Below are 27,468 nucleotides of genomic sequence, written 5' to 3' on the forward strand. Positions count from 1 at the left end.
AGAGAGAAGCATAGTGCGTGTGCGAGAGGGAAAAAGTATTAAAAACAAACACAAAATAAGAGAAATATTAAAGAACCTTTATTATTCTATGAAGTTGAAATCAGTTATTTTTTTAATGACTTCTTTAAATTAATTTGATTTTAAAATACATTAAATAGAACAATTTAAATGACAAACTACAATATCTTTTGAATCGTTAATTTAACATGAAGTTGGTTGTCGATTAACCAGTCAAAAACACAGAAGATTTGAGTCGTTGACGATGTGTTGTTCCTAATTTTCAAGTATTTATTCGTTCAGCTCTTACTGAAAGACGTTTTCACTGAGTAACTCTGATTAAAAAGACAACTGTTTATAACGGTTTCTATTTTATTTTAATTCATTTGCGAATATGTCAATGACCTCACACAGCTTGCCAGTTGAATCAACAAGCAGCTGTTATATATTTATATACCCCAAACGCACAAGATCATCAAAAAGGTCGTTGATTAACCCACTAAATTTTTCTTGAGTTTCTTCATCGAGGTTGTTTATTAGATCAATTTCTTCTCCTCTCTCAACGCATGCCGAATAATCGCCTATCGGCTTTATATCTTTTGGATTCGTAATTTTGACTAATAGTAGCATCGGAACTACTAAAAGTGTAAATTCACCGAATTTCTTCAATTCATTTTGTAAATTTTCGTAGCTAAACAATCCATCTGGATCGCTTCCAAGTTTCTCGATTGTCGTGCTCAACGAAGAGTGATAAGCTTGTAGTAACTGTTCATAGTGCTTTTCACGGAAGTTCTTATCAGTTGAAGAAAAAATGTTGTATAGCAAATCAAGGGCGGGTGAACAGGAATGTGTGAACTGCCAGTCCAAAAAGCAAATGGACTTCAATTGGGTCTTCTATAAAAAAAAGAATGATATAAAACTGTCATGATAAATGATCCAATGTCATTGGGTGTATGTCATACGTACATTTTTATCGAAATACTGGAATAAAAAGTTGTTTGACCAACAATCCGAGTGTCCGATTACAGTGAAATCTTTGTTGCATGTCCCAGATAAATAATACTCCAATTTTTGTTCGCAATTGCTCCGAATATTGTTCATGAATTGTTTGTATTTCGGATTTTTTAATGCATTTGCTGCTCTCTCGATTGATTTCAACACTAACGACCGAAATAATCCACGACTCACAACATCCACAAAAAGATCGTTCATTTGATTGAATTCGGCGAATTGATCTGGTCGTTGAGTTTTCATTGCAAATGCAACACCATTAAATTTTCCCAATTCTGTCATGATGCGCAGCTCATGATCAAGAGAAATTTCTTTTTCCTTGGGCCACATTTCGTAATTTTTCGATCTCATATCTTCCATAATTAAAATATAATTTCCATCTTTTTCATTTGCTTCACACGCGTACACTTTTGGAAATGACAAAAATGAGTCAGCCTCGCTAAGTCCTTGATTTTGTTGAAAACTGGTGAAAGCGGGTAATAATTTTGAATAAACATAAATTTCACGATCGAATACCAAATTTGATTTGAGGATCTTTCTACGGTTTTCATCCACTGGTGGCGTTTTACAAATCAACGACAACTCCTCGTATTTGCTTTGATTATTTACATTTTTTGTTCCAGATATTGTCACCGCAATCAAAATACCAACGTAATTATCACCATGACTTGAACCAATTTTCGTTTCAATTTCATATTCACCAAATCCTTCATCTTTTGCCACTCGATGCAAAGTATTCTTCAATGCTTCAGACAACATTTTTTTTAATAATTTATCAGACAATTTTTATTTTGTGCAGAAAATGAAAGAATCGCGAATTTTTTCGGTCAATAGTCCACTGAGAATTTATTCAACTAAACCAGACTTCGATAACGTGACGCTGTATTTATACCAGAAACAGGATAATACACACGTTTGGCGTCATTGGTGATCAGATTTTATAAAAAACACCTGTCCATATAATTGCATCATCGTCTGGTTGAACTTGAAACAAAACAATGATAATGGCATATATTTTGTCAATCAATTTAAAAGTTGATTTATCGACAGCTGCTCCTTGATCCGTAAAAAGATTAATAATCGCCCATGACTAATCATTTATCAAGATCAATTAATTTAAGATTTTTTGCTACGAGGAGATTTTTTTTGAAAATAACAATTATTTATTTTTTGATGCAATATTTTAAGAGTTCTGCGTTGGATATGGTCGGCTATTATGCATTTGGATATCATTTGACTGTCAATAGCAAAAAATATGAATCTCCGCCGGGAGATTATATCATTATCATGACACGGTGTTATGGACGTAATAATTCACCAATTTTATCATTGTTATTGATTGAGGTTTTATTGCCATGACATGTCTGGACTGCCTTTTATATATGATGTGTTTTCAGAATATATTAAGAATATTCGTTGCCCCAGCAATATTATAATTTTTCTTTTACACTCAAGAGAGAAATAAAAAAGAGACTTAATGTACACGTGTGCCCCAATTAATACTTGAGCAGCTTTGTCGTTTTGTATTGATGTAAATATTATACCCAAGGATCAATACATTTTTGAAATTACTAAAAGTTTGTGAGGTTTTTGTACTGTAAAATATAGCAAATTATATAACATTGTATTACAACAAGACCGTCTCTTATAGCACAAGAAAGAATCTTTGGAATGTTATTTGCAAACATTATTTTCTAATTTTATAAAATATGGGTAATACGAAGACAGATGATGTCTCATTTTAAGCACCTTTTTAACGACACTTTCAATTTTCAGAAATCCAAGCCATAACAAAGATCCCATTGAAGAATTTTAAATTTTAAACCAGTTCAGCCCAGGAGTAAACCGAATCAATTTAATTTCATCGATGTCACAAATACTGACTACGTACCGGGAGTAGCGCCAAGTGGAAATAGAATGCAATTTTTGGATTCGGTTGTTGTAGAAATGATGAAATTGGTTCGCGAACACAATGACACACCAACCAAAACACCAATTCAATATCAATGCGATAGAATGATGCTTCCTTCGAGCAAATAGGCTCACAATTATAACTTATTAATAATGTATATCATAAAAATTCTATCTGCTTAAAATAAAAAGAAATAAAATAAAATAGTGAATTGAAATCAGACATTAGGCTCGAGATATGCATATAGCGGCTGCTATTTTATAGGTGCTATTCATAGGCGCTATTTAATTCGTGTGCTGTGTGTAACACCGAGTAGGAATATCATAGCCTACTATTCTTATGTACATTTGAATGTGAGTACGAGAGAGATGTAGAAAATAACGCACAATATGCATAAATGCATTAAAACGAGATAAATAGCGCCTACGAATAGCAGCTATGAAATAGCAGCCGCTATATCCATAGCTCAAACCTAAAGTCTGATTGAAATTGTCTTTAAATCCTAATGGAGAGAGATGCGATGTGATAAAGCCTCTCCTTAAGTTCTTTTATATTGTTGAAATTTATTCATTTTCAGAGTAATTGTTTTACACATTTTTATAATTAAAATTTAGCGCGTATAAATTTTCATACTACACAGTGTATATGTATAGTATACACAAAGCGCTTTTCGAAATTATATGGTGTATAATTCTAGAAAAACTCATTCGATGTTGTGTATTGATGTAATTCTTTGTGAATGCTTGGTTAAAATATTAAAACAATACTTGAAATGATTTGTTTGAATTCATTTTATTAGTTCTCATCGATTTCACGGAGCAAAACATACACTCTTTGAATTTAAACAAATTGCACGAGTATGCTTAAATTAATGACGTGCATTATTGATGTAAACACATTCCAACGTATTGTTTTTAAATACGAAAGTATATTTCATCAATAAAGAAATTAGCTAGAAGTTTTGTACAGTGTAAATGATAATGGAATCAACAAATTATCTCAAAGTCATTTGTTGTTATACGGTAACGTAAGCAATAATTAAGTCTGTACTTTAATGAAATGCCAGGTTTGGAATGTTATCTTGCCATATGTTCCAAATTCAAATTTTTGCCTATAAAAGATCCACAACAAACCGAAGCTCAATCAATAAATATTTGAATTTTGCATTGTACTGTTAATCTTTTTTTTTAAATTAAAAATGTTGCGACTAATTACATTTGTTTTGTTTGTGACTGCGTTTGTGAACAGTCAAGATCTAAGCGAGCCGGTTGTGACAAAAAGTGGACCAATAAATGGTTTGCTCCAAAGGACAATATGGTATCAAAAACCATTCTACTCTTTTCGAGGAATTCCTTATGCGAAGCCTCCGGTCGGTGAGCTTAGATTCAAGGTAATTCTTCATACGGGAAATATTAATTGAATTCGGAGAAATACCCACGAAAATGTTGTTAGCGTAAATGTATAAATGAAATGTTGTGTATAGGCACCTGTGCCAGTGGAACCATGGTCAGAACCACTCAATGCATTTGATTATGGAAATATGTGCAGTCAACGACTTAGACAATCTCCGCCGTGTAGCGAAGACTGTCTGTTTTTGAACGTTTTCGTTCCAAGCGTCAATCACACGGAAAAGCTGCCAGTTTTATTCTTTATTCACGGTGGACGATTTACGGGTGGAAGTGGCGATGACAGCCGATACGGTCCCGATTTTCAGATTGAACGTGAAATTATTCTTGTAACAGCAAACTATCGAACCGGAATACTGGGATTCATGTCATTGGGAACGCCAGACTATTCTGGTAATATGGGATTGAAAGATCAGCAATTGGCCATGAAATGGATTTATGAAAATATCGAAGCTTTTGGCGGCGATAAAAATCGAATTACTATAGGTGGCATGAGCTCGGGTGAGTCTTTTTTATATGGCAAAAAGGTGGATTTTAAAGTTTTTTGTAATATTTTCCAATTTCAAGGCTCACAGTCTGTTGGTTTGCATCAAATTAACAAGAAATCATCAAAATACTATAATCAAATTTTGAGCATAAGCGGAACACCAAATAGTATTGGAGATTATCAAAAGGGTGATCATCAATGTTTGATGGAGATTTTTTACAATAAATTCCATCCGGGAAGACCGAATTTACCTAAGCTGATTAAATTTCTCAAGAAAGTCGATGTTAATGAAATCACCAAATTCACAGCGGAAACTGTTGATGAACATCTATTACCTTGGGCTCCAATCGTTGAAAGTAAATATTTTCCCATTTGATAGCTCACATTTTATTTGAATTCAACGTTTCTTTTATTTCCAGAGTCAAATGCAAAGCAACAATTCATTTTCAATGAACCTCTGTTCGCACTTCAAAAATACAAAAAAATCAAAAAGCCAGCTTATTTCACCATCACAAAATATGTGGGTATTCAACGTTTTATTCGGCAATTTCATTTATTTCGTTTATTTTGGTCCATCGTTAGGAACAAATGATGAAAGATGAGGAAGCCAATTATAGTGATTCAAATGTGGTCAACGCATATTTGAAGGATTTTAATATTGATTTTCCAGTTTTTGGATACAACAATATCATCGCGAAGAAAGTGAGTGAAGAGTGTTTGTAAGAAAGAAACAAAAATCAAGATATCAATATCCCATTTACAGCCAAAGTATCTTAAAAACTTATTGCAACGAATTCGTGACTTTTATTTTGGCGATTACACCGAAAGTAGCCCCCATCAACGTTCCCTACACCGTATTATACTAGATTCTGATCTTTACTGGACTTATTTCATCGAAAAATGGATAGAGCATCATGTTGCTATTTCCAAGGCAGACACATTTTACCATCAGTATGTACCCTTATCTGTGGGAGTGGACACAATACTAATGACAATGATTTCCTAAGTTTCGTATTTATTGACAATGAAACATATTTTTTTTTAGATTTTCAGTACAAACGATGATAAATATTTATAACACAAATTATGGAGGAGCTGGTCATGGAGACGAACAATGTTACCTATTTAGATGTCGCCGATATAATTCTATATATCCGCAATTCAAAGAATATAATGGACGAGATCCGGAATGCACAAAAATTTTCACAGCAATCAACAATTTGCAAACATTATTTTCCAATTTTATAAAATATGGGTAATACGAAGACAGATGATCTCATTTCAAGCAGCTTTTTAACGACACTTTCAATTTTCAGAAATCCAAGCCATAACAAAGATCCCATTGAAGAATTTAAACCAGTTCAGCCCAAGGGTAAACCGAATCAATTTAATTTCATCGATGTCACAAATACTGACTACGTACCGGGAGTAGCGCCAAGTGGAAATAGAACGCAATTTTTGGATTCGGTTGTTGAAGAAATGATGAAATTGGTTCGCGAACACAATGATACACCAACCAAAACACCAATTCAATATCAATGCGATGCAATGAAGGGAGCAACTACGAGCAAGCCGGCTACCAAATAATTGTTCGATGATGAAATCATATAACTGATGATTTGTATCAAAAAGCAACTCGATGTCAACAATATATTTTTTTTTCAAATGTTGAATAAGAAGATAAAAAACAATTTTTTTTATACTTGCTCAAAGTTCAAAGATTTTAATTGGCAATCGTACACATTTATTCAATTCATTAGACTTTTAAAACACGTTTCAAATCAATTATAAAAATATATAAAACGAATAAAAGATTTTGCTCCAGCAAATAAGTTTTATACATGTTCACTAGAGGTCGTGCTATACCATGTGGAAGTTGTGTACAAACATTTGGACCAATCACAAAACACCACGGCTGCTTGACAGCTCACCAGCACTTGTGAATAGTCTATTGACTACAAAAACTGTTCATTTATCAGTCGGCATTTAGCGTAAACACATCATAATTTATATTATTCTAGTAATTTCGTTGTGAAATTTTATTTAGACGGGTAAATATTGCAAATCATTTTCAAATCAATGGAAAACGTTGTATTCTATTAAAGATTTTCTTTGAAAAAAAAACGCTGTTGCTATGAGTGTAATGGAATAGATTTTTTTGCCTTTTTTGAAAACAGATATTATATTGTTAATATACGTGGGCTGGTTCCAGCAACAACATGAATAACGTCTACGTGTTTTTCTTACGTGAGTGCCATTTTAAGAGCATCTTCTTTGTCGAGAAGCCAACGAATTTCACAATTTCTTTGTTTCAATTTCAGTTTGTGTTTTGGTGCCCACGTTTGCCTTCTACGATAAAGGCGACGTTGTCGAACTTACACCGTCCAATTTCGATCGATTAGTTATTCAAAGTGATGAAATTTGGGTAGTTGAGGTAAATACATTAAAGAAATGTGAATAATTTCAGCAATTTTAAAACGAAATTTTTCGCTCGTTTAGTTCTATGCTCCATGGTGTGGACATTGTCAACAACTTGTACCAGAATATACGAAAGTTGCCAGCGCTTTAAAAGGTATCGCCAAGGTTGGTGCAGTAAATGCCGACGAACACAAATCACTTGGAGGACAATATGGAGTACAAGGTATGTTGATCGACCAAGAGGTAGACATTTCGTTATCGATTGCAATTGTATGACGTAATTAAATACGTGGCTTTTGTTTACATAAGGTTTCCCAACAATCAAGATATTCGGTGCCAACAAACGCACCCCAACTGATTACAATCAACAGAGAACCGCACAAGCTATTGCCGACGCTGCACTGGCTGAAGCCAAGAAGAAGGTGTCGGAGAAATTGGGAGGTCGCGGTAGTGGTGGTAGCAGTGGAAGCGGTGGTAGCAGCGATGTTATTGAATTGACCGATTCAAACTTTGATAAATTGGTTCTTCAAAGCGATGATGTTTGGCTTGTCGAGGTATTAAATCGTCTTGATCTTTCGTCAATACATTTGATTCAATTTTTTTGATTTTCATTCAAGAAACCATTTATTGAATGTAACACTTATTTTTTTCCCATTTATTAAATAGTTCTTTGCTCCATGGTGTGGTCATTGCAAAAATTTGGCACCAGAATGGGCGAAAGCTGCAAAAGAACTTAAAGGAAAAGTCAAATTGGGTGCATTGGATGCAACAGTTCATCAAGCCAAAGCTCAAGAATACAGTGTACAAGGGTATCCAACAATTAAATTCTTCCCGGGTGGCGTAAAATCACGAAGTGATGCTGCAAACTACGACGGTGGCCGAACTTCTGGCGACATTGTCAACTGGGCATTGGACAAATACACAGAAAGGTAAATTTATCTAGTCTAAACTGAACGAACTGCATTCATTTTTTAATCACATCGTTTCTTGTCGTACAACAGCATTCCAGCTCCAGAGGTCTATGAATTGACATCAGAAGAAGTATCCAAAAAGGCATGTGAAAATAAAGCCTTGTGTGTCGTATCGGTGTTGCCTCACATTCTAGACTGCGACTCAAAATGCCGTAACGATTACATAAAAATTTTGAAAAATTCAGCCGAAAAGTTCAAGAAACAATCATGGGGTTGGCTCTGGACCGAGGGTGGAAAACAACAAAATGTCGAAGATGCTCTTGAAATTGGCGGTTTCGGATATCCAGCAATGGCAGCTGTTAACTACAAAAAACTAAAGTACACATCATTGCGTGGTTCATTCTCAGCCGAAGGTATCTATGAATTCTTGCGTGATATCTCATTCGGGCGTGGTCAGACGGCTCCTGTGCGCGGTGCAGCCATTCCTAAAATAAATAACGTCGAGCCATGGGACGGCAAAGACGGTCAACTGCCAGAAGAAGAAGACATCGATTTGTCTGATGTTGTTCTCGATGACAAAGACGAATTGTAAATTTTACGTGTAGCATATATATTAGGCACAAAAACAAAAAACTAAATCGGGTCTTCGAAGTATAGAAATTAAAAAAAAAATAAATAAATTGTGTGCGTTTTTGTTCACATCGATTCCGCTCTCAACAACTTGCAACAATGTCAGCTTAACTATAAAAAAGAAAACGTGTAACCAAAACTGTGAAATATATCCACAATTTAACATTTTACTTAATCTTATGATTAGGAACCAAGTGTAAGAATAATAACAAAAAAAGTCATCATTTACAATTTAAAAGAATGGAAAAACTGATAGTAGATTAAATGTACGTAAGATAAAACTTTCAAACAATAAAATTATCTCAATGTTTTTTCGTATAAATTTTGGGCTGTTTTTGTTTTCGAAAAAGAAAAACGATATTTTTTTATTAAATTATATCTCATTTTATTACATCAAATTAAAATTCCAATTGAAAAAAAATGGTCGCTACAAAATAAATGCATCGAAAAAAATTCGGTGTTTGTTTTTGTATTAAAAAAATGGTCATTTTTTTTTAAGAAATACTTCTGGGTGAGAATGTAAAAAGTTGAAATTTCTCAGTCTTAAATAAGTCTATATACTAAATTAACTGCGCAAAAGACTAATCCAAAGCATAAAAAATTGGATTTCATGTATGGCCGAAAAGGTGGTGTTTTCTTAACAATTGTTTTGTAAAAATAAATGCATGCGATGATACATTCGGTTAGGCAACTTAGAGTTACGAGTTCTGAATTGTTTTCTTTTTTCTTCGAATCATAAATCGACGTGAATTCGATCAGGTCATAATTTAAAATTTTATGTATTGATGATTACACTTGGTGTGGTTGATCGCGAACTATAATTGCCGGGTTTTTCAAAATCGCCGGATCGCGTGGGTGTGTTTGCGCTGGCCGTTGTTGATGCTGCATCCATAATATCGTAGTTTCGTTCCTCTTTACAGATCAATGGATAACAAATAATACCATAATATCCACCCATACCAACCACAATGATTAGCATAATGATCGTAATTAGCCCCCATGCTGACAAACCACTGCCAGTTGTTCGCGGATTAATTTTATGTGCTGAACCACTTTGTAATTGATCAATTGGATTATTAGGTGAGATTCTCCTATTTGAAATTGGATAGTGTTCGTATTGTTGACCGTATACCAAACGACCAGTCGGTTGCTGTTGATACGACGAGAGCCGTGGATACACACCGCATTCTACATAGCTTGCAACTAAAATAGATAACACATCAATCAGAATTAGAATCAATTAGTGTGCACTCAATATGGGCACAACAAGTTACGATGTGAGATATGCACTGATTTCGTTTATAAATGAACTCACCAAACAGAACTACCACGAAATATGCAACCGAATATTTCAACATGATTAATATGTAGTTGTGACACAGTTACGAAAACAAAAAAAAAACCCGAAGAAGAAAAAATAAGGTGTGGAAACGGTGCACTAATTTTAAAATTATATATGCATTGAACGAAGGATGGTTACGAAATGACCTCAAATTTACAAAATTATATTAAAATAAAGCGAAAAGAATGAATGTGAATTTGGTGCAATTTGGATGAATGAAGTGCATCGACTGAAGTTATGAGTATTGTATGTTTAAACAATTTTACCAACTGCACGACAATAAAATGCCCAACTCAATGAAAACAAACCGAATACTTGCGATGCACATAGATACATTGCCGAAAATCGAGTTTTAGTACAATCCAAACAGGATTGCACAATGATTGCAGTTTGAATTTACGCTCTTTTTTGTACGTTTTCTCTTGAGATACTTTTTAAGTCGAATAGTTGAATTTGTAAACGAACGTTTTGCCTTGAAATGGATCTTTTTTGAATAAAATTTATCAAACCTTTTATTCATACACATACACATATGCATAAACACAAATACAATTAAAAAAAATACACTCATTTCACCGCTACTATCAACAGATGTCACTGGTCGTGTGAAAATTAGAACATGCCTGTAATATGTGCATAGCGCCAATGTGATAGATGACTTGATGACGGAATAAGACAAACTAAATTTGACATGTTTTAGAGTTCAAGGTGTCGAATATAAAATCGGATTTATTTCTTTTGTTGATATTTTCTCTGATTCTTTTGTTTTGAAGACGAAATTTGACAAAACGAATCGTATTTTTTTCAACGTTGGGCCAGCATGAAAAAGGAGTGTGCACTTGTATTGGCCGGCAATTAAATTCAGTGAAGAAATTATGTAAAATCTTTGAGAGATTGTATATTCATAGTATTGTCTGTGAATGATATGAATTCATGCAAATCTGTGCGCAAAAAAAGGGGGCAGACACGTAATCGAAAAATTCATTCTATCCGTGTGCAATGCTCACGATGACAGAACCCATATAATTTATTATTTTCTTTTTGTTACGACCTTGTTTGAGTTCTGTTTTGTTTTTTCTTTGTTGTTTATTTCTTACAAACATACATAAACACGCACACAAACACGCCCAGTGTGTGTAATTTCTCTGTTCATTCGATATTCAATTAAAATCGATAGAAAGAACAACAAAAGAGCTCCAACGCCACAGTAAACTGAATGCACTCGAAAATATTTGGAGTGCAATTTTTCGAAGTTTTAAATGAGATCATCGGTTAGTTATATGTTGTCGCATGGTTCGGGTGAGCCAAGGTATGAACTATAATTGTAAACCAATTCATGTCACTGTTAAATAAACTAATTCCATTTCGTTTCATGAAAATGAAGTATGTCACATCCAGACTATGAACAACAAGCTCACCATCACTCATGTCTGTTGATTTTAATTCGCGGCATTGGACCGTCAAAGCCACGTTCACTGCAAAAAATATTTGAACGAATCCAACTAGTGAATAATGTCAAAATAAAAGGTATTCACTTATTCTTGTACTTTGGACTTTGTTTTTTTTTTCTTCTTCAACAAAAATGTTCTTCACTTTTTCGGATAGATTCGTCGGGTAGTACGCGAGATATTTGGGTTCGATATGTTCGTGACTATCCCGTGGAGAATAATGAATGGGGTGATTTTCAAACGCATCGACGGCTGCTCGGTTTGATAACGGTGGGAAAGTTTGATTCACAAACAGAATTGAATGAAATGTGTCGCGTTCATGAATCACTCAAAGTAAAATACACCAATACATTGTTCGATTCGCGTTGTGTACTATTTGCATCCGCGCAAAATGCCAAAAATGATGCAAACCCCACCGAAGACAATGAAGATCCAGTGTTATTGAGTACCGGCTTGGATGATTTGCCGGAAAGTGTTAGTGATACAAAATTTAACTCAAAAGACAATGAGAATACTCAACAATCAATAAATGATGATTCATACGATAGTAAAATACTGAAAAATTCATATACAACACCAACAAATTTCAAAAGCAATGTCACCTTTTACGCTGAAAATGGTCAATGCGTTGATCTGGAATCATTCATAACCGATTTCATAAATTCGTTGTTTTGGATATTGGAGAAAAAGCGTTTGGATCGATCGCATGAGAAACTGGATAAAGTGCCATTGTTATTGGCGCCATTCGAGAAAAAAGACTTCATCGGCTTGGACATGGACACACGAAATATGCGAAAGCGTTGTGTTGGCCGTGTAACAAAAAATTTGGCAGATTTAACATTACAAGCCGGCCTTGTGGCCGAAAGTTTAAATCTATTTCATGCGGCTTGTGAAACATTGCGCGCCATAAGCGATTCATTGTGGCTAGGTGCGGCCAATGAAGGTTTATGTGCTGCATCCGCTATTTTACTGTATCCACACGTACGATATACAATGTCATTTCAACGGAATGCTAGTCTGCAAGAGAATTCAGCGCAAAAATTGAGCATAGCACGTTCGACGAGTCAAAGTCAAGAGAATTTATCCGAACAAATACTCAATAAAAAATCAAATTTGGCCATCACCTTGGAAACAGACGCTTCACTAAAAGTTAACAATTTGGCAACGCTCACATCGTCATCGTCAACGTCATCGGCATCATCGGTTACGTCGACGGTTTCCGGTTCATCGACGGGCAGTTCACCATTGTCAACCAATCACACCGTTTCCATTGATAAATTGCAAAGCAATAATAATAATCCATCGAATATTTTGCAGCCAAGTGATTTTGTGGCCAGATATCGTGAAGCGATCATTAACTACAGCAAATATCGACATGCTGGTATTATTGAGACTGAAGCAGCATTAAAAGCGGCCCGAATTTGCATTGAACAAAATCGATATTTGGATGTGGCCGTATTCTTACAAAATGTATTGTACATTAATTTGAATTTGACCGAACAAGAGCGTGTACAACGATTTGAAGTGTTGACCGAACTCTATCAACGTATTGGATTCATGCGAAAAGCAGCATTTTGCCAACGGCTGGCATCATGGAGACATGTTGCGCAGAGCAACACAAATCCCGACTGGAATCGAAGCTATCGGCTTATGTTGGAAAGCTTTCCGGGTCATAAATTGTCGCTAGATCCACTGGAGGTGATTGAAAATAACGCTGGATGGAAGTGTTTACAAATCGATTTATTGCAACAACTTGTTGCCGCCGCACGAAGAATCGGACATTCAGCACTTGCAACACGACACATGACCTTTTTATTACAAACAATGTGGCCGCATTTATCGTCAAATGAACAAAAGGAATACTCATCACAACTTCAGGTGAGTGCAAAGCCCACATTTTTCTCATCAAGCTCTTCAATATAACTTGTTATAACGCATTTCTGTACACAATTTTAGAGCCTGAGTGCACAGTGTGAAGGAGCTCCCGTTCCGCTTGTGTTAGAAGATGGTACCGTCATTCCGCCTGCAAATCTCACCGATTTGCCATTTTGCCAGCAGTTGCGAGTAAAAAATCTACCAGCATATTTGCGTCCGCATAAAATTAGTACAGCCAAAGTTGACACAGGACCATTTCTATTTACGCCCATACATTTCAATTCGATTGACCGTCGATCAAAGAAAAATGACGGCAAAATATGTAAGTGACGAATTGACTTTTCATTTTATTGAAAATAATAAATTAAAATTCATTTATTGCAGCATTCCAATGGGTTCAAAATGAAATGTGTGATGTTTCGGTCACATTGAAAAATCCGCTTCCATTTGAATTGCAAGTGTTCGATATGCGTCTCTTGACAAATGGCATAGTATTCGAATCGCTTCCTGAAACAACCACACTGTCAGCACTTTCAGCATCAACAATCACATTACGAGGTACACCCATTGAGCATGGTTCACTCGAAATACTCGGTTACAGTACGCATACGTTGGGTGTCAAATCGAATTGCCGGTTAAAGCATATGAATCGAGATCGTGATCGTTTATCGCAATTTCCACCATCATTCCACGTAGAAATAATTCCGGCTCTTCCTCGGCTTGAAATAAAGACATCGTGTCTGCCAATGGACACATTGGCATGTATCACACAAACCGACAACATTATCACATCGACCAATATTTCATTGTACTGCGGCGAAACGACTGAATGCACATTAACATTACTAAATTGTAGCAACATAGCAATAGAGCATCTTGAAGAAACAATGCATTCATCTTTGGATGCAAAAACACAAGATTTAGTATTTTCATGGTCATCAAAAGAGATTCAATCACAATTGCCGCTTAAGCCAAATCAATCGCTGAAATTTAAATTGAAAATCGTTGGTTATGCTGATTTTTTGGGACCAATAAATATAGGCAGTACAGTAAATGCACCGTCGCTCATGTCATCATCACAACACAACGGTGGGCAAATAACAACCGATGCCCAATATAACAGTTTGACCGGTGGCATGAGTGCACTTTCGATATCGGGCCATACGAGTTTGCCAAGTCGCATGGGATCACCCATTAATTTGCCAAAAAGAAACGAACTTAATTCAAGCTTCAGATCGAAAACACATTCGGGACATTCATCGCTAGTCACATACAGTCAAGGTGCTTCTGGATCGAATGCACGCCAACTAGAGGCACAATTTCGATTTCGCTATTCGGGCGGCGAAGGATTCGAAAAGGGTCATTGCCGTAACTGTGCCGTACTGTTTAATTTGGAATTTTTGTCTAGTGTTCAAATTACCAACTGGGACGTATTGCCGGCTGAAACGTAAATGTTTTATTTTTTCTTCTTTTTCGTGGTTTCGTCCAATTAAGTTTTATCACATTTTCCGCACAGATCGTCACAATTCTATTTAGTTTTGGATGTGAATAATTTGACGGCTCAAGAAATGATGCTTAACTATACGACGAATAAAAATATCGTTATTGAAGCACGAGAGAGTTGTCGTGTACCTGTCCCCGTTGAACGATGTCCACTATTTAGGCGCGATCAACATCTAGAAAATGATAACGATCAAACAAGTGCGTACTTTTCTCATTATACATTGACCATTTTTTTCATTCTTCTCGACATGTGGAACAAAATTAATTTAAAAACTTTGTGTCTGTAGATTTTCATGTGTATAAAAGCGATGCGGACCTTATGCAACAATTCTGTTCGAAACACATATCTGATTCAGTGCAATTGAACTGGTCACTTCTTGGAACGGAAATTATGGGCACAGCATCGCTGCGTGGTATCACATTATCATCGGCCATGTTAAGCATCATCACTGTTGCCCCGCTTAAATGGAGTAAGTACACAATGTTCTAATATTCGACACGCGACTCATTCACTAAATCGATCTTTATAATTTGCAGATGTTACAATAAATGGTAAGGAAATGCCAGCAATATCAGAAATCTCATGTGCAACCGGCCAAAGCATTCCGCTTCATATCGATATAGAGAATCAATCGCTGACCGAGCTAACGGATTTGACGTTATCCATACAATTCTACCAAGATTACCAGAATGGCACGTCAAAATATCAACTGGAAACTAGAGTCGCATTATCTGGACCGAATAAGTAAGTGCCGTTGACTTTCTGTCTACTTATGTCTTTATTTTGGTAAATTTTTTGCTATTTTCTAACGAATTCAAAATATTCATTCCAGTATTCATATCAAATCGTTAAAAGTCAATGAGAAAGTGTCGCATGAATGTTCGGCAATTTTCTTTACGGCTGGCCGTTTTAAAACAAACATTGAATGCAGTCATGTGGGTTCGATGACAACTGACGAACATCATTCAATGAATGCACTAGCCCAAACGTATGCCTTAAATATGGATGGTGAACAAATTGACTCACAGGTGTGGCGATACATTCCAGCGCCTGAAATCACCGTGATCGAACACACTTAAAATGCAATATGCACTTTTTGATATGCACACAATCCACAAAACTCAAGAAGAGAGATCGAATTGAACAAAATCGAATACATAGAAAGAGATCTAGACAAATTTAATATGTTCTAAAAACACAAAATAAAATGAGATTGATGTACTGAGGAAGAGCATCTCTCTCAAAATAAATGTTTCATATTCAATAATAATGTACATAATTATATATGTGTCACATCATTATATTATTATTAATATCAGTTCGTTTTTATTTATGAATTATAATAAAATTATTATTATTATTAGCAATAATTCAATGGAGCACAGCATTCCGAAAGGAAACAAAATAAATTCTCTACATATGTTATTTGACTTTTTACGATTTTTTACTTTTTCGTACACCTGTGGCGAGATTATTACGAGGGGAAGTTGTCGACAGCTCCTCTCAATCGATTTAGAATCTAACGTAGAATTGTAATGCCATTTAATTTACGAATTTGGTATTTGCATTAAATAACATTTCTCGATAGTTCTTTGAAATCATGAGATTATTTCAGTGTGTCCATAATATATAGAAATATCACTAAATAGTGTACCTATCGACACACAATATATGGAAGATATTTCCGCACGGCACCGTATCACACGATCGAAGTGAGTATGGATGGAAAGCATGGTGATGCATACACATGTCGATAGGCACACTATTTAGTGCTATTTCTATATATTATGGACCCACTGGATTGATCAAAATTGATACAACCATGTCGACGATACATACCAGTGCTGAAAACTTATACCAGTAGATTTCATATTTACGATGGAAAATTCGAATTCCAACCATTGCAGCTAGAAACTAAGCAGTAGATCGTATAAACTTGACTTTTCTCCTTGGACTTCGATTCAAATAATCCGATTTTACTCCTTTATATTTTTCAATCAGTTTTGAATTGGACGACACTCACAAAACAAACATTTTTGTTTTGAATTGGACGACACTCACAATAGAACTGAATCGAAATGCTTCTTGTTTTGCGCTTAGAATCTCTAAGTTTATGCTTATAACAAAATTATTGATTTCAATTTCTCCACGTATGCGAATTGCACCACGTGTTAACAGAAAACAGAGTAAAAGATACCATTTTCACTTCGTGAACCATAACATCCGTCAATATGAAGGTCTGAGTTTCTCAATTATTTCTCTAAGCTTAACTTTATTTCAATAAGTTTTTTTTTGCAATTTAATTACCCTTGTAATGTTTTTGACGGAAAAGAAGACATCTGCAACATAAACACAGCGAAATAAAACAAAACCAAAAGATAATCATTGAGAAAGATTCTTTTCATAAAAACTTTACTTTGATTGATTATAAGTTCCACGTCCGCATTTTTAAGCATACACCGCAATTTTCATAATATATTTTAAAAATGTCTGTGCGCTCATTCGTAACTGACGAATCGTAAGACAACATATTTCGGGTCCCTCTTATGAACAACCATTGAGCTCCTAAAAATGTTCAATATTTTCACTATTTTAGGATAGTCTATTCTTGATCTTAACCCGAATGCAAACAATCAATAACCATCCAAAATGAACATGTTCAAACACCGACGCGATTATATTTTTCTTAATTATTTTGTTTATCTCATCACTTGGCATCCTTTTAAACTTCGTTCAGTGTAGCAGTAGTGGTACCCTTGCTTAACGATGTCTCATTAGGGCTTTTCACCACAAGCCATAATTTCACTATAGATTTTCCCTCAAAATGTCATCTTTGATTTGAATTCTACAATGGTAGAAGCGAGGATATAACGAACCAATGATGTTTATCATGGAGTCATAAAAGATCATTGAATTTCAGGTATCTTTTTACATGTTTTTTACCTGTTCTACTAAATTCCCAAATTACTCATTTGCAACTCACCATTTTAAGAAAAATTAGTAATTAGCTAATTACTAACTACTTAGGATCATTTGGTTCAGCACGGGTATTTAAATGCTCAGATCAAGCATTGTCAACTCATTCTTTACCAAATTCTCGACAAGGAAACATCTTCAATAACTCCAAGTGGTTAACAGTTTAAATTTTGGTTACGATTATCAGAAATCCATAGTTCAGTTGCAACCGTTCAATATTCAAGAGATATATTATACAATATTATCGAAAAAAAAGTGTAATAACAATTGTTGAAAAAAAATATCATATTCGTTCGTCACTTTCTACATAATTTTGGAAAATTTCTTTTATTTGAAAACAACATTCAAAAAGAAACGAAGTAAAAATGGCTAATAAAATTGAAATGAGTTTGGACGACATCATTAAAACTGAAAAAATCGGATTTCGCCGCGGTGGTGCCAAAAAACAAGTGAACGGTGCTGGTGGATATCGCCGCAAAGTCGATTATAAGCCGAAATTTCATGGAACTGCCAATCGTCAAATTGGCAAAGTCAAAAATGGTCCAAACGGTGCATGGAAGCAGGGCATGTTCAAAGGCGGCAAACAAACCTTAACACGTGGCGCAGGGGATGGTTTTATCAATAGTGGTCCGGCCAAGTTATTGGTTTCGAATTTGGACTTCAATGTCACCGAATCGGAACTTCACGAATTGTTTGTCGACTTCGGACCGTTGATAAGCGCATCAGTTCAATATGATCGTCATGGTAGTTCTCTAGGAACGGCTGACATTTTATTCGAACGACGAACTGATGCCATTAAGGCTTTGAAGCAATACAACGGCGTCCCACTTGATGGCCAACCGATGCATATTCGGCTAGCAACATCGGAGGCACCGCAAGTTGTTATGCGTAATCAACGACCGGCATTCGTTCCCAAAAGAATTCACCAAGGTCGCCATCAACATAAACCAGAAGCTCGAAAAGGCGGTAAAGTTGGTGGAAATCGTGCCAAACCAAAACCAGTCTCAGCCGAAGACCTAGATGCCGAACTAGATGCTTATATCAGCGAGATGAAGCAGTAAAACATCAATGAACACCATCACCTCTTATCATAATTGTAAACGTTTTTTTGTTGTAAAATTGATTTTTCTTTGAATGTATCTCTCATAATAAAAGGATAATTAAAACAATAAATGTTTAAAAAATGAATGAGTATTTTAAATATTTCTGCAAATCTACTTTACAGGAAAATCATATATATCCTTTGTTACATACACAGATTGTTCCATCTTTTTATGATGAACACATTTCGGGAAAATTCTGAACAATAAATCAAAATTCTTTGTAATTTAACATGAATATAATCCCGCCTCGGTCTGTTTGTTCATAAATATCCCTAGGTGGCAATCCGATTTACTCAAATTGGCAACATATTTAAAAAGGAAATCGTTGACAGCTTTGTTCCCCACTTAGTCAAATGATAAATGGTATAAATAGTTAATCGTCAAAATTTGCATAGTAATCAAATTCTCTTTTATTAAATTATGGAAAATGGCATTTATATTTTGGATTTGAAAATATCACGGAAATGTCAGTCAAGCGAGAAAAAAAACTTTTTGTATCCAATTGTATTTTTATTTACTGTGCGCATGCATTGTAGTCTTACTTCCATTCAATCTATATTTGGCTGTGCTTGCATTAAAATGCATTCGAAATTTATAAGAATTTTGGTGTTTTTCGGTTGCTTAACAATCATTTCATCGCAGTTATTTTGTTCAGATTTGCTGAAGCGAAACCATACAAAATTTCATCCCGTACGCCACTGTCAACGTTCGAATAAGACTCGAATTGCTGCCAAAAATGTGGCCAATCTCAATAAGTGTATACAATTCGCTGAACATAATCAAGCGTTGGCATTCAATTTTGGACACGGTAAACGACCACGGAAGAAGGGCGACCAAGTTGGCGATTTACTGAATTTATTCGATGTAAAGCGGGCGAAAGAAGAGAATAAGACAAAAATTGAAAAAGATTTGCATGCATTGGAAGAAAATACAGACCCATATTTCGATTGCGAAGTATTAAGTTGCCCAGAGGTTGGAAACATGTCATCACTGATTAATGATACACGATTTGATTATTATACGCTATATGGTTACGGTAATTGAACATCTTTTATGTATAATATTGAAAATAATGAGCGCAAAAAAATCAATTCATTTGGAATCGCAGATTGGTAAACAAATTACAATTTTTTTTGAAATATTTTCAATGAGAAAATGAAAGTGTCATCAAGTTTTTAACCACAGAGATGAATAATTTTTCGAAATTAATTTTTGCAGCACCGGAAAACTCGACTTGTTTCCCATCGGTTGGATTGTTTATGTATTATTATGACGAGCGAATGAATTACACTGAGGCGACCAGTACATGTGAAGGTCATCGAGGCTATTTGGCACGAATTGTAAGTGACATTCGAACCAATTTCATATCATTCATGATACAGCAACAGATATTCGATATAAACAAAGCGACAGTTGGAATTCTGCAAAGTACATTTAATGAAAGTGTTAATGTTCCATTGGAAATTCCAATAAAACACGCTTTTATTGGCTTGAAAGAGCTTCGACGCAAGGGAAATTTCGTTGACTCACTTGACATTCCATTGAAGTGCTTTCTTTATAGGGCATGGGCTCCAAAGTATCCAAGGTAAGAATTAAACATATAAATTACAACTTTCCATTGTTTAATACTTATTAGTTCATCATCGTAAAAAAAATCGCTTCATGCATTTTTAGTGAAGAGTCGCGTCCGGGATGTGTTGCAATCACAGCTTCTCGGTCATGGAAAATGTTTGATTGTCGAAAACGGGCACCATTCATCTGTGAATTGAAACCGACCAAACCGCGTCGAATAAATCGCCGAAAATTCAATCGACGTTGTTCATTGAAAAGATCAAATAATTAACGATAACTTTCAAACGATGTTTTTACAACAAAATTTGAATAAAAAAAGACCTCTAGATGACAGCACTGTATGCGTGTTTTTCTTTCATTGTATGCCAATTTGATCATATGTGTTATTTGACATCAGCAAAATTACAAATCGTTTTGACATTACGTCTCTTCATCGTCTAAACAAACAAAAAATCCAAAATTTAGTTTAATTAAACAAATTCAGCGAGTATAAATAGAGTAAAAGATGACGACGATAAATCTGAAAGATGATTTGGACGAGTATCTATTGCTGCAAAGCGATCAGAAGAAAAACTTTAAAATCGACCTAAAAATGCCAACACTCAAAGTTCCGGAGATAAAAAATTTGTTCGGTCAAAGCCAGCCGCCAGAAGCAAATGGATGGTTACAGGACACCAAAGACAGCTGCTGTCCAAAAATGGTGAGAGCATAATCGATTAAAATATGAATTGAATATTGTTTCAATAAAAAATTAATTTTCTAAAATTACATTTCAGTCGAGACTACAGCGTATCATTGGATTTTTCATCTGCTTAGGATTGGGAATATTTTGTATGTCTGTTTCAACACTGTATATTCCAGTTTTAATACTCAAAGCCAGAAAATTTGCCCTACTGTTCTCGTTGGGCAGTTTGTTTTTCATTATCAGGTAAATATCACACAAATATGCAAAAAAAGAGAGAAAATACTTGAATGTTTTCAATTTTAGCTTCTGTTTTCTGAGTGGTTTCATGGTGTTCTTCAGACAAGCATTCTCAAAGTCAAGATTGGCCCTATCTGGAACATATGCTGGCAGTTTAATTTTCACATTATATTTTGCAATGTTCATGCAAAGCACCATTCTTACCGTACTAACCGCTGTGATTCAAGTGATTTCATTATTTTTCATGATATTGGCCGAAGTGCCCGGTGGGTCGAGTGGCCTACGTTTCTTCACATCAATGTTTCGGCGATCCGTATCAAGCTCATTACCTGTATAAATCTATGCTAATATTCAATTCAGACTGAAAGCAATTCATAAAATTATATAATCAATAGCAAAGTAAGCACATATTTATAGAAATAAAAAACAATTTTATTTTAATCTTGATTTTTTCTTTCATTTCTTTTGTTTTTCTTTTGATTTTTGAACGCTTATTGGCAGTTTGACATAAGAATCATGTTATTTAATTGGCAACAAATGGTGTATCAGTGGTGGCTGCAGCCACTTTTTGCTCTTGTGTTTTGTTCCAGGCATAGTCAAACGGATAGCTAATTGGTTTGACTTGCTCGGGCATTTCATCGATGTTTTGTGCCGTGGCCAATAGTTCGGTGGGTCCCTTGGTATGGATGCGTTCAAGCATTTGTGCATTGTGCACGGTCGAATCAAGGCCAGTTATATGTGAAAAGAGTTCTTCTTTTGTCTTGACACCAGTAACTCCTTTGCGTGTGAAAAATGTTGAAATATTATAACAATCGCGCATTAAAAATTCCAATGCACTTGGATGTCCCGGTTCAACAGCTTGAGCAACGTCAATCAACCAACATTTTTCGTCATGCCATAAAATGTTGTATTCACTTAAATCAGCGTGCACCAAATTGGCTTCGTTGTACAAACGTACCATAATGTCGACAACTTCTTCATATGCCAAAATCAGTTCGGCGGCCGATAGAATTGCGTTCTTAAGCTTTGGTGCCGCAATATTGTTCGAACCAATGAATGACATTAGCAACAGATTCTTCTTCAATGCAATGACTTCGGGGCAATTGATACCGATTTTTTGCATTCGCATCAGATTATGCATTTCCTTTTCGGCCCACATCTGAATCACGGTACGATTGTTTTGTTTGCTAAATCGATCCTTGAAACGATAATCGTCCTTGATATAACGGTCACGTTGTTTGAACTCATTCAATGTAGTCTTGAAGATTTTAATAGCGCATTCGCTGGGCAAAATCAAATCTCCAGTATAGCCCGGGTCGCTGTTGGCATGCAAAATGACGGCTTCTTTGCCCGTTGAAATGATACCGTTAACTTGTTCCAAAATTTGATTGTTGATCAATTTGTACAAACGCAATCGAGTCGGTTCATCGATACCCATTTCGGCAGTCACTTTGTTTTCACGACGATCTTGAGCTTTGTTTGTTTTCTTGCTCTTCTGCGAATACGATTTCAGTTGATTGAACACTTGATTGGAGAGTTTCATGTCAAAGCCAGCCGCATCGCCGGTGGTGAATTCCGTTGGAAATGACATCAACCGTTGAGCATTTCGTACGCCACACACTTGTGCATCATGTTTCGATATAATAACACCGTCTTGATCATGACCCAAACCTTTTTTATTCAAACCACGAATGAGTTTTTCATTTGCCTCGAAGCGATCCCAATTCTTTGATTGTTCGCCATCATCATCATCGTCGTCATCTGAATTGGATGCTGCATCGGTTGGATGTTGTCGCCGGAAATTCGTAAACGATATCGAAACTTTTGAATTTTTGTTTGTATGCTTTTCAATGCGATTCACTTCGTCATCATGCTCTTTATCGAATGCAGCCTGCATCATTTCGGCCAAAATTCGATCCGAATCACAAAAATCAACCGATTCACTTAATTCACTGTCGTTTCGAATGAAATTCAACACATCTTCCGGAATATCAATCAACTGATTTTGACGACCAATCGATGAATACTTTGTATCACTCGTTCCTTCCACCACTGCCTTGGTTGGAGCCACTGAATCATTCTGCAATTGTGATGCAAACGTTTGTGGTGCATCGATAAACGGAGCAGCAACATCTTTCAAATGATCCTCGTACTTTTTATTCTCTTTGTCTTGCAAACCGCGTGCATATTCTTCTGACATAATCTCTTGTAAATTACAAGTTTCAACTGGTTCGACTTTTTTCCACGCGGATGCCATTTTTGTTTGTTTACTTGAATAAATTACGCTTAACAAAATTACACTAGATAACCTATTAAAGTTATTGAATTAGACTCTTTTTTTAGATTTATAAATAAATGTGATTTCAACTAACTTAAAACGCTAGTATCACAACACTTGAGGTTTAATTCCTTTTGCTCTCTGGTGGAAATTCACAAAAAAGAAATTTTAGTGAATTGTCACGATTGAACTTCAAACTATATTAACTAAAATCGATGAATGTTCAAAGTATTATATATTTCAGATGCACTTTATAGCTGTTGGCTGAGCAATGTGAAAATTTTATTTACAAAAGAACGACGTACTATGATGAAATTCGGGGTCGTTTCGTTTTATGATGAAATTTATATAGATACTGTATGATGATTAATCAAGTTTTTTCTCTCTCTAGTCGCACACCACCAGTCTCTATTTGCGTGTATTTTTTTTGTTTTCTTTGTGACATGTTCAAACGTGATTTCTACGTCTGTAACACCGAGAACACATTTGACAATATGAGAAGTGGAAACGAATACGTCCATGGATAATTCAATTTTTGGTAAAAAAACGTTCTTTCTTTCATTTTTTTTTGGGAAACAATAATGTTCGAAATAAATTCCATAGGAAAAAATCGATTTAAATACTTTTTTTATTCATTTTTTAAAATGCAAACAAAAAAATCCATTTTTCCACACAAAACCATGCATGTCGTTTTTGTGTGAGTGTGTCAATGTGAAGTGTCAAATCCAACAAGCTTATCAGATTGTCGAGAAATGTCAAATTAGACTGTTCAACTGTCATTCGCCCTGTCGAATGCTCAACTTTATAAATAACATCTGTTCGACTATTTTCTTGTTGTCTCAAATGAAATCGTCCAAATTGCATGCCTGTTTTTAAATGACCATTATATTTTTAACTAATTTTAAATTTTATACAGCATAAATTAAAGCAACTAAAACAGCTAAATATCAAATACAATTAAAATCAATTTCAGTGTAGTTTGAGTTAGATGCATAGTTCCATTGGTGGTGGTTTGGTGGGAATTCTTTTTATATCAAACGAAGTACTATTGAAAGCTTCAATTTCTTCTTGACTTAATGAGTCCATTGGTGTGTAGAGAGTTTTCGATTGTTGAATGACTGGTGCTGGAGCGCCAAAAGGATTTTGCTGCCCTTGAGGTTGTGTCTGTGCCCCGAACAACGGTTGCGTTGATGGTTTTTGTTCTTGTGCATTTTGGAAGAATTGGTTTCCACCTCCACCGAATGGTTGAGCCTGTGGTTGAGCAGCGTATGAATTTGCGCCGAAAATGCTCTGCTGCTGTTGTTGTAAAGATTGAGCGGATGCTTGAGCAGTGGGCGGTGCATTCATTTGGTTTGTATTTGCTTGACTCATGCCACCATTAAATAATGATTGACCCACATTTGCATTTTGACCAAAAGCACTAGAATTTCCACCGAATGTATTGTTTGTACTTTGAAACGGTGACGCTTGTTGTGGTTGTTGTTGCATTTGAGATTGGCTGAAAATATTTGTGGTGGCTGATTGAGCAACTGCAGCAAATGGATTATCAGATTGCATGGTTTGTTGTTGGCCACCACTACCACCAAAAAGTGATGTCGTTTGATTCTGTGCTGTGTTACCAAATAGGTTTGTTTGTTGTGGTGCTGGTGCTCCAAAAGCTGGTGCTGTGTTTGCATTTTGTCCAAAAATGTTACCAGTATTTTGGGGTTGACCGAGCGATGCCTGTCCAAATAAACCAGGTTGTTTAACTTGATTTCCGAAATTGGCACCGCCACCAAAAACTGGATTTGCTTGAGCACCGAATAGTCCGCCAGTCGATGTCTGTTGATTCGTTGAAGCTAATCCAAATGGTGAAGCGTTGGGATTTTGCTGACCAAATGGAGCAGGCGCTGCGCTACTGCCAAACAATGATGTCGACTGATTAGCACCAGCGTTAGTAGCAAATGTTGTTGATTGTGCATTGTTAGTATTGAAGGATGATCCACCAAATAGAGAGCCGCCACTCGTCGCACCACCCATCGAAGTCGCACTATTTCCTCCAAAGAGATTCATCGAATTTGTAGTCGTTGACGAACCACCGAACAGATTTGTAGTTTGCGGTTGGGCACTGCCAAATCCGGCCGCATTTCTAGCAAATGGATTCGAGCTTGTTGCGGTGGATGACCCGAATAAGTTATTGGTAGGTGCAGCGTTGCCACCACTACTACCAAAGATACCACCACCCGAATTCATCGTATTTGAAGCCACCCCGAAGGGATTTGCTGTATTAGTTTGATTTTGTGCTGCAGGTGTAGTGGTGCAAGTGCTATTATATAGATTTGTAACCATTCCAACAACATCCTCCGTCGGATTCGTTAACATATTCATTTTATTTTTGGCATCCAGAATATTTTGTGTAAATTGATTTGTCTGGAAGAAAATGTTTTGCTTTGTGAATCATGTTTATTTGGGAAAACTTTTAATTTTCTTACCACCATTTGAACATTGCCAGTCGCTTTCGCTTCATAACCTATTGTGAAAGAAAAAATGCATTAATTCACAAATTCAACGTCGCAAATTAACATTGAGACACTGCACTTTTGACACCAATTCAATGTTATTATGGCTACGTAATTGAATAATTATGTAAACGTGCCACACTTACATAGATGCCTGATTTCTTCAAATGTTTGATCTTCGATGAAATTTGGTATGCATGGTTTATCACGAAACGGTCCATAGCTTGAAAGTGGCCATTGATTACCTTTGAGAGCACCCTCTGCATCTGTTTTTAGGGTCAATCTTTAGACGAAAAGAACAGTTTAAAAAGAGATAAATCATTACATTATAGACTGATGTCATTTAATTTATTCGTGTTTTACTCACTTGACATTCACGTGCTCGTTGTGACACTTAGTGCCAAAACGGCATGTATTATTTAAAAAATATGAACAAATCACCATTTTTTAGTTATGATTTGGTAAATACAAACGAAAACCCACAAAAACAAATAAATCGCATGTGAACTAGCTGTGATTCTCTCTGGGTGTCAATTTGGTCGCGATATTATTTGTTTGACATTTCAAGTGAAAAACAATTTCATCGAACCAACTTCAATGCAATGGTCGAAATTGTTGGAATGTGTCAATTTATTGAGTAGCCCACTCTGGTGGCCAAACCGATAAGCTTGCTTGATAAGGAAAAAAAACCAGAACAATAAATTTTCTAGGAATTTTTTTTTTCATTAAATGATAAGCAAAATCTTATCGAAATACTGAATATTCTGCAAAATGCGTCACTGAAATAGTAAAGTACAATATTATTGCATTGTTATATCATATCGCTGCTTTTATCATAACTCGTACAAAGTACACAAAATAGCTTTTTTCTCTCTCTTTATCTCTCGTTTATCTCGGCGGTGGTTTTTTCGTTTCAACAAAAAATTTACATAATTTTAATCCAATGAAAAAAAAAAAATGGAATGAAAATTTATTCCATTATCCAATGCACATTTTAATTTGGGCGAAATAATTGAACAAAAAAAATCCAATTCAATGTCATTCACGGGCGACATACGACGTGTTTAAATATATATATTGTAATCCAATGGTAGCGATAGGCAAGAGTGAAAAAAATCGATACACCATTTCAGACGGCCATTTTGTCACGTAAACTACTTGACACAATAAAAAAAAAA

The 27,468-nt window shown here is 35.5% G+C and overlaps 10 protein-coding genes and 1 long non-coding RNA gene across 13 annotated transcripts; 7 read left to right on the forward strand and 4 right to left on the reverse strand.

Moving 5' to 3' along the window:
- Nucleotides 1-351: 351 nt before the first annotated feature.
- Nucleotides 352-1,857, reverse strand: LOC116343395. Its single transcript, XM_031771418.1, has 2 exons — nt 964-1,857; nt 352-891 (listed from the first exon to the last, which is right to left on the reverse strand). Exons 1-2 carry the CDS (start codon nt 1,765-1,767, stop codon nt 439-441), a joined length of 1,257 nt encoding a protein of 418 aa, XP_031627278.1. The 5' UTR covers nt 1,768-1,857; the 3' UTR covers nt 352-438.
- On the forward strand, nt 558-2,998 carry LOC116343397. 3 transcript variants are annotated; one of them, XR_004201323.1, is made up of 4 exons: nt 558-643; nt 2,406-2,589; nt 2,660-2,721; nt 2,785-2,998. It is a non-coding gene; the product is annotated as an uncharacterized LOC116343397 (long non-coding RNA). The 3 variants fall into 3 exon arrangements; XR_004201324.1 differs by having other exon boundaries at nt 2,406-2,585; XR_004201325.1 differs by lacking the exon at nt 2,406-2,589 and having other exon boundaries at nt 572-643.
- A 1,087-nt stretch (nt 2,999-4,085) lies between these two features.
- LOC116343390 (esterase B1-like) lies at nt 4,086-6,666 on the forward strand. The gene is made up of 8 exons (XM_031771414.1): nt 4,086-4,310; nt 4,404-4,827; nt 4,894-5,169; nt 5,233-5,333; nt 5,396-5,515; nt 5,577-5,764; nt 5,859-6,068; nt 6,130-6,666. Exons 1-8 carry the CDS (start codon nt 4,119-4,121, stop codon nt 6,398-6,400), a joined length of 1,782 nt encoding a protein of 593 aa, XP_031627274.1. The 5' UTR covers nt 4,086-4,118; the 3' UTR covers nt 6,401-6,666.
- A 92-nt stretch (nt 6,667-6,758) lies between these two features.
- LOC116343394 (protein disulfide-isomerase A6 homolog) lies at nt 6,759-9,094 on the forward strand. Its single transcript, XM_031771417.1, has 7 exons — nt 6,759-6,864; nt 6,991-7,060; nt 7,135-7,247; nt 7,313-7,454; nt 7,541-7,785; nt 7,898-8,160; nt 8,233-9,094. Exons 2-7 carry the CDS (start codon nt 7,033-7,035, stop codon nt 8,732-8,734), a joined length of 1,293 nt encoding a protein of 430 aa, XP_031627277.1. The 5' UTR covers nt 6,759-6,864; nt 6,991-7,032; the 3' UTR covers nt 8,735-9,094.
- A 138-nt stretch (nt 9,095-9,232) lies between these two features.
- LOC116343396 lies at nt 9,233-10,381 on the reverse strand. Its single transcript, XM_031771419.1, has 2 exons — nt 10,088-10,381; nt 9,233-9,975 (listed from the first exon to the last, which is right to left on the reverse strand). The coding sequence occupies exons 1-2, from the start codon at nt 10,128-10,130 to the stop codon at nt 9,548-9,550; spliced, it is 471 nt and encodes a 156-aa protein (XP_031627279.1). The 5' UTR covers nt 10,131-10,381; the 3' UTR covers nt 9,233-9,547.
- Nucleotides 10,382-10,813: 432 nt separating this feature from the next.
- On the forward strand, nt 10,814-16,371 carry LOC116343389 (protein brunelleschi). Its single transcript, XM_031771413.1, has 9 exons — nt 10,814-11,423; nt 11,499-11,641; nt 11,720-13,440; nt 13,519-13,759; nt 13,822-14,884; nt 14,954-15,138; nt 15,228-15,410; nt 15,478-15,685; nt 15,774-16,371. The coding sequence occupies exons 1-9, from the start codon at nt 11,374-11,376 to the stop codon at nt 16,018-16,020; spliced, it is 4,041 nt and encodes a 1,346-aa protein (XP_031627273.1). The 5' UTR covers nt 10,814-11,373; the 3' UTR covers nt 16,021-16,371.
- Nucleotides 16,372-18,253: 1,882 nt separating this feature from the next.
- On the forward strand, nt 18,254-18,988 carry LOC116343417 (aly/REF export factor 2-like). The gene has a single exon (XM_031771443.1). It carries the CDS (start codon nt 18,283-18,285, stop codon nt 18,976-18,978), a length of 696 nt encoding a protein of 231 aa, XP_031627303.1. The 5' UTR covers nt 18,254-18,282; the 3' UTR covers nt 18,979-18,988.
- Nucleotides 18,989-19,599: 611 nt separating this feature from the next.
- LOC116343463 lies at nt 19,600-20,900 on the forward strand. Its single transcript, XM_031771512.1, has 3 exons — nt 19,600-20,056; nt 20,239-20,605; nt 20,695-20,900. The coding sequence occupies exons 1-3, from the start codon at nt 19,600-19,602 to the stop codon at nt 20,861-20,863; spliced, it is 993 nt and encodes a 330-aa protein (XP_031627372.1). The 3' UTR covers nt 20,864-20,900.
- Nucleotides 20,901-20,980: 80 nt separating this feature from the next.
- Nucleotides 20,981-21,959, forward strand: LOC116343318 (protein transport protein sft2). Its single transcript, XM_031771310.1, has 3 exons — nt 20,981-21,292; nt 21,369-21,520; nt 21,581-21,959. Exons 1-3 carry the CDS (start codon nt 21,098-21,100, stop codon nt 21,849-21,851), a joined length of 618 nt encoding a protein of 205 aa, XP_031627170.1. The 5' UTR covers nt 20,981-21,097; the 3' UTR covers nt 21,852-21,959.
- Nucleotides 21,925-24,205, reverse strand: LOC116343317 (serine/threonine-protein kinase RIO3). Its single transcript, XM_031771309.1, has one exon. The coding sequence runs from the start codon at nt 23,769-23,771 to the stop codon at nt 22,038-22,040; it is 1,734 nt and encodes a 577-aa protein (XP_031627169.1). The 5' UTR covers nt 23,772-24,205; the 3' UTR covers nt 21,925-22,037.
- A 445-nt stretch (nt 24,206-24,650) lies between these two features.
- Nucleotides 24,651-27,250, reverse strand: LOC116343373 (nucleoporin NUP100/NSP100-like). The gene is made up of 4 exons (XM_031771395.1): nt 26,658-27,250; nt 26,437-26,573; nt 26,264-26,301; nt 24,651-26,201 (listed from the first exon to the last, which is right to left on the reverse strand). The coding sequence occupies exons 1-4, from the start codon at nt 26,732-26,734 to the stop codon at nt 24,777-24,779; spliced, it is 1,677 nt and encodes a 558-aa protein (XP_031627255.1). The 5' UTR covers nt 26,735-27,250; the 3' UTR covers nt 24,651-24,776.
- Between the last annotated feature and the right edge of the window lie 218 nt (nt 27,251-27,468).

The sequence above is a fragment of the Contarinia nasturtii genome, unplaced genomic scaffold (assembly GCF_009176525.2).
Source record: "Contarinia nasturtii isolate CC-2019 unplaced genomic scaffold, AAFC_CNas_1.1 Cnas_scaffold_993, whole genome shotgun sequence".
NCBI lineage: Eukaryota > Metazoa > Arthropoda > Insecta > Diptera > Cecidomyiidae > Contarinia > Contarinia nasturtii.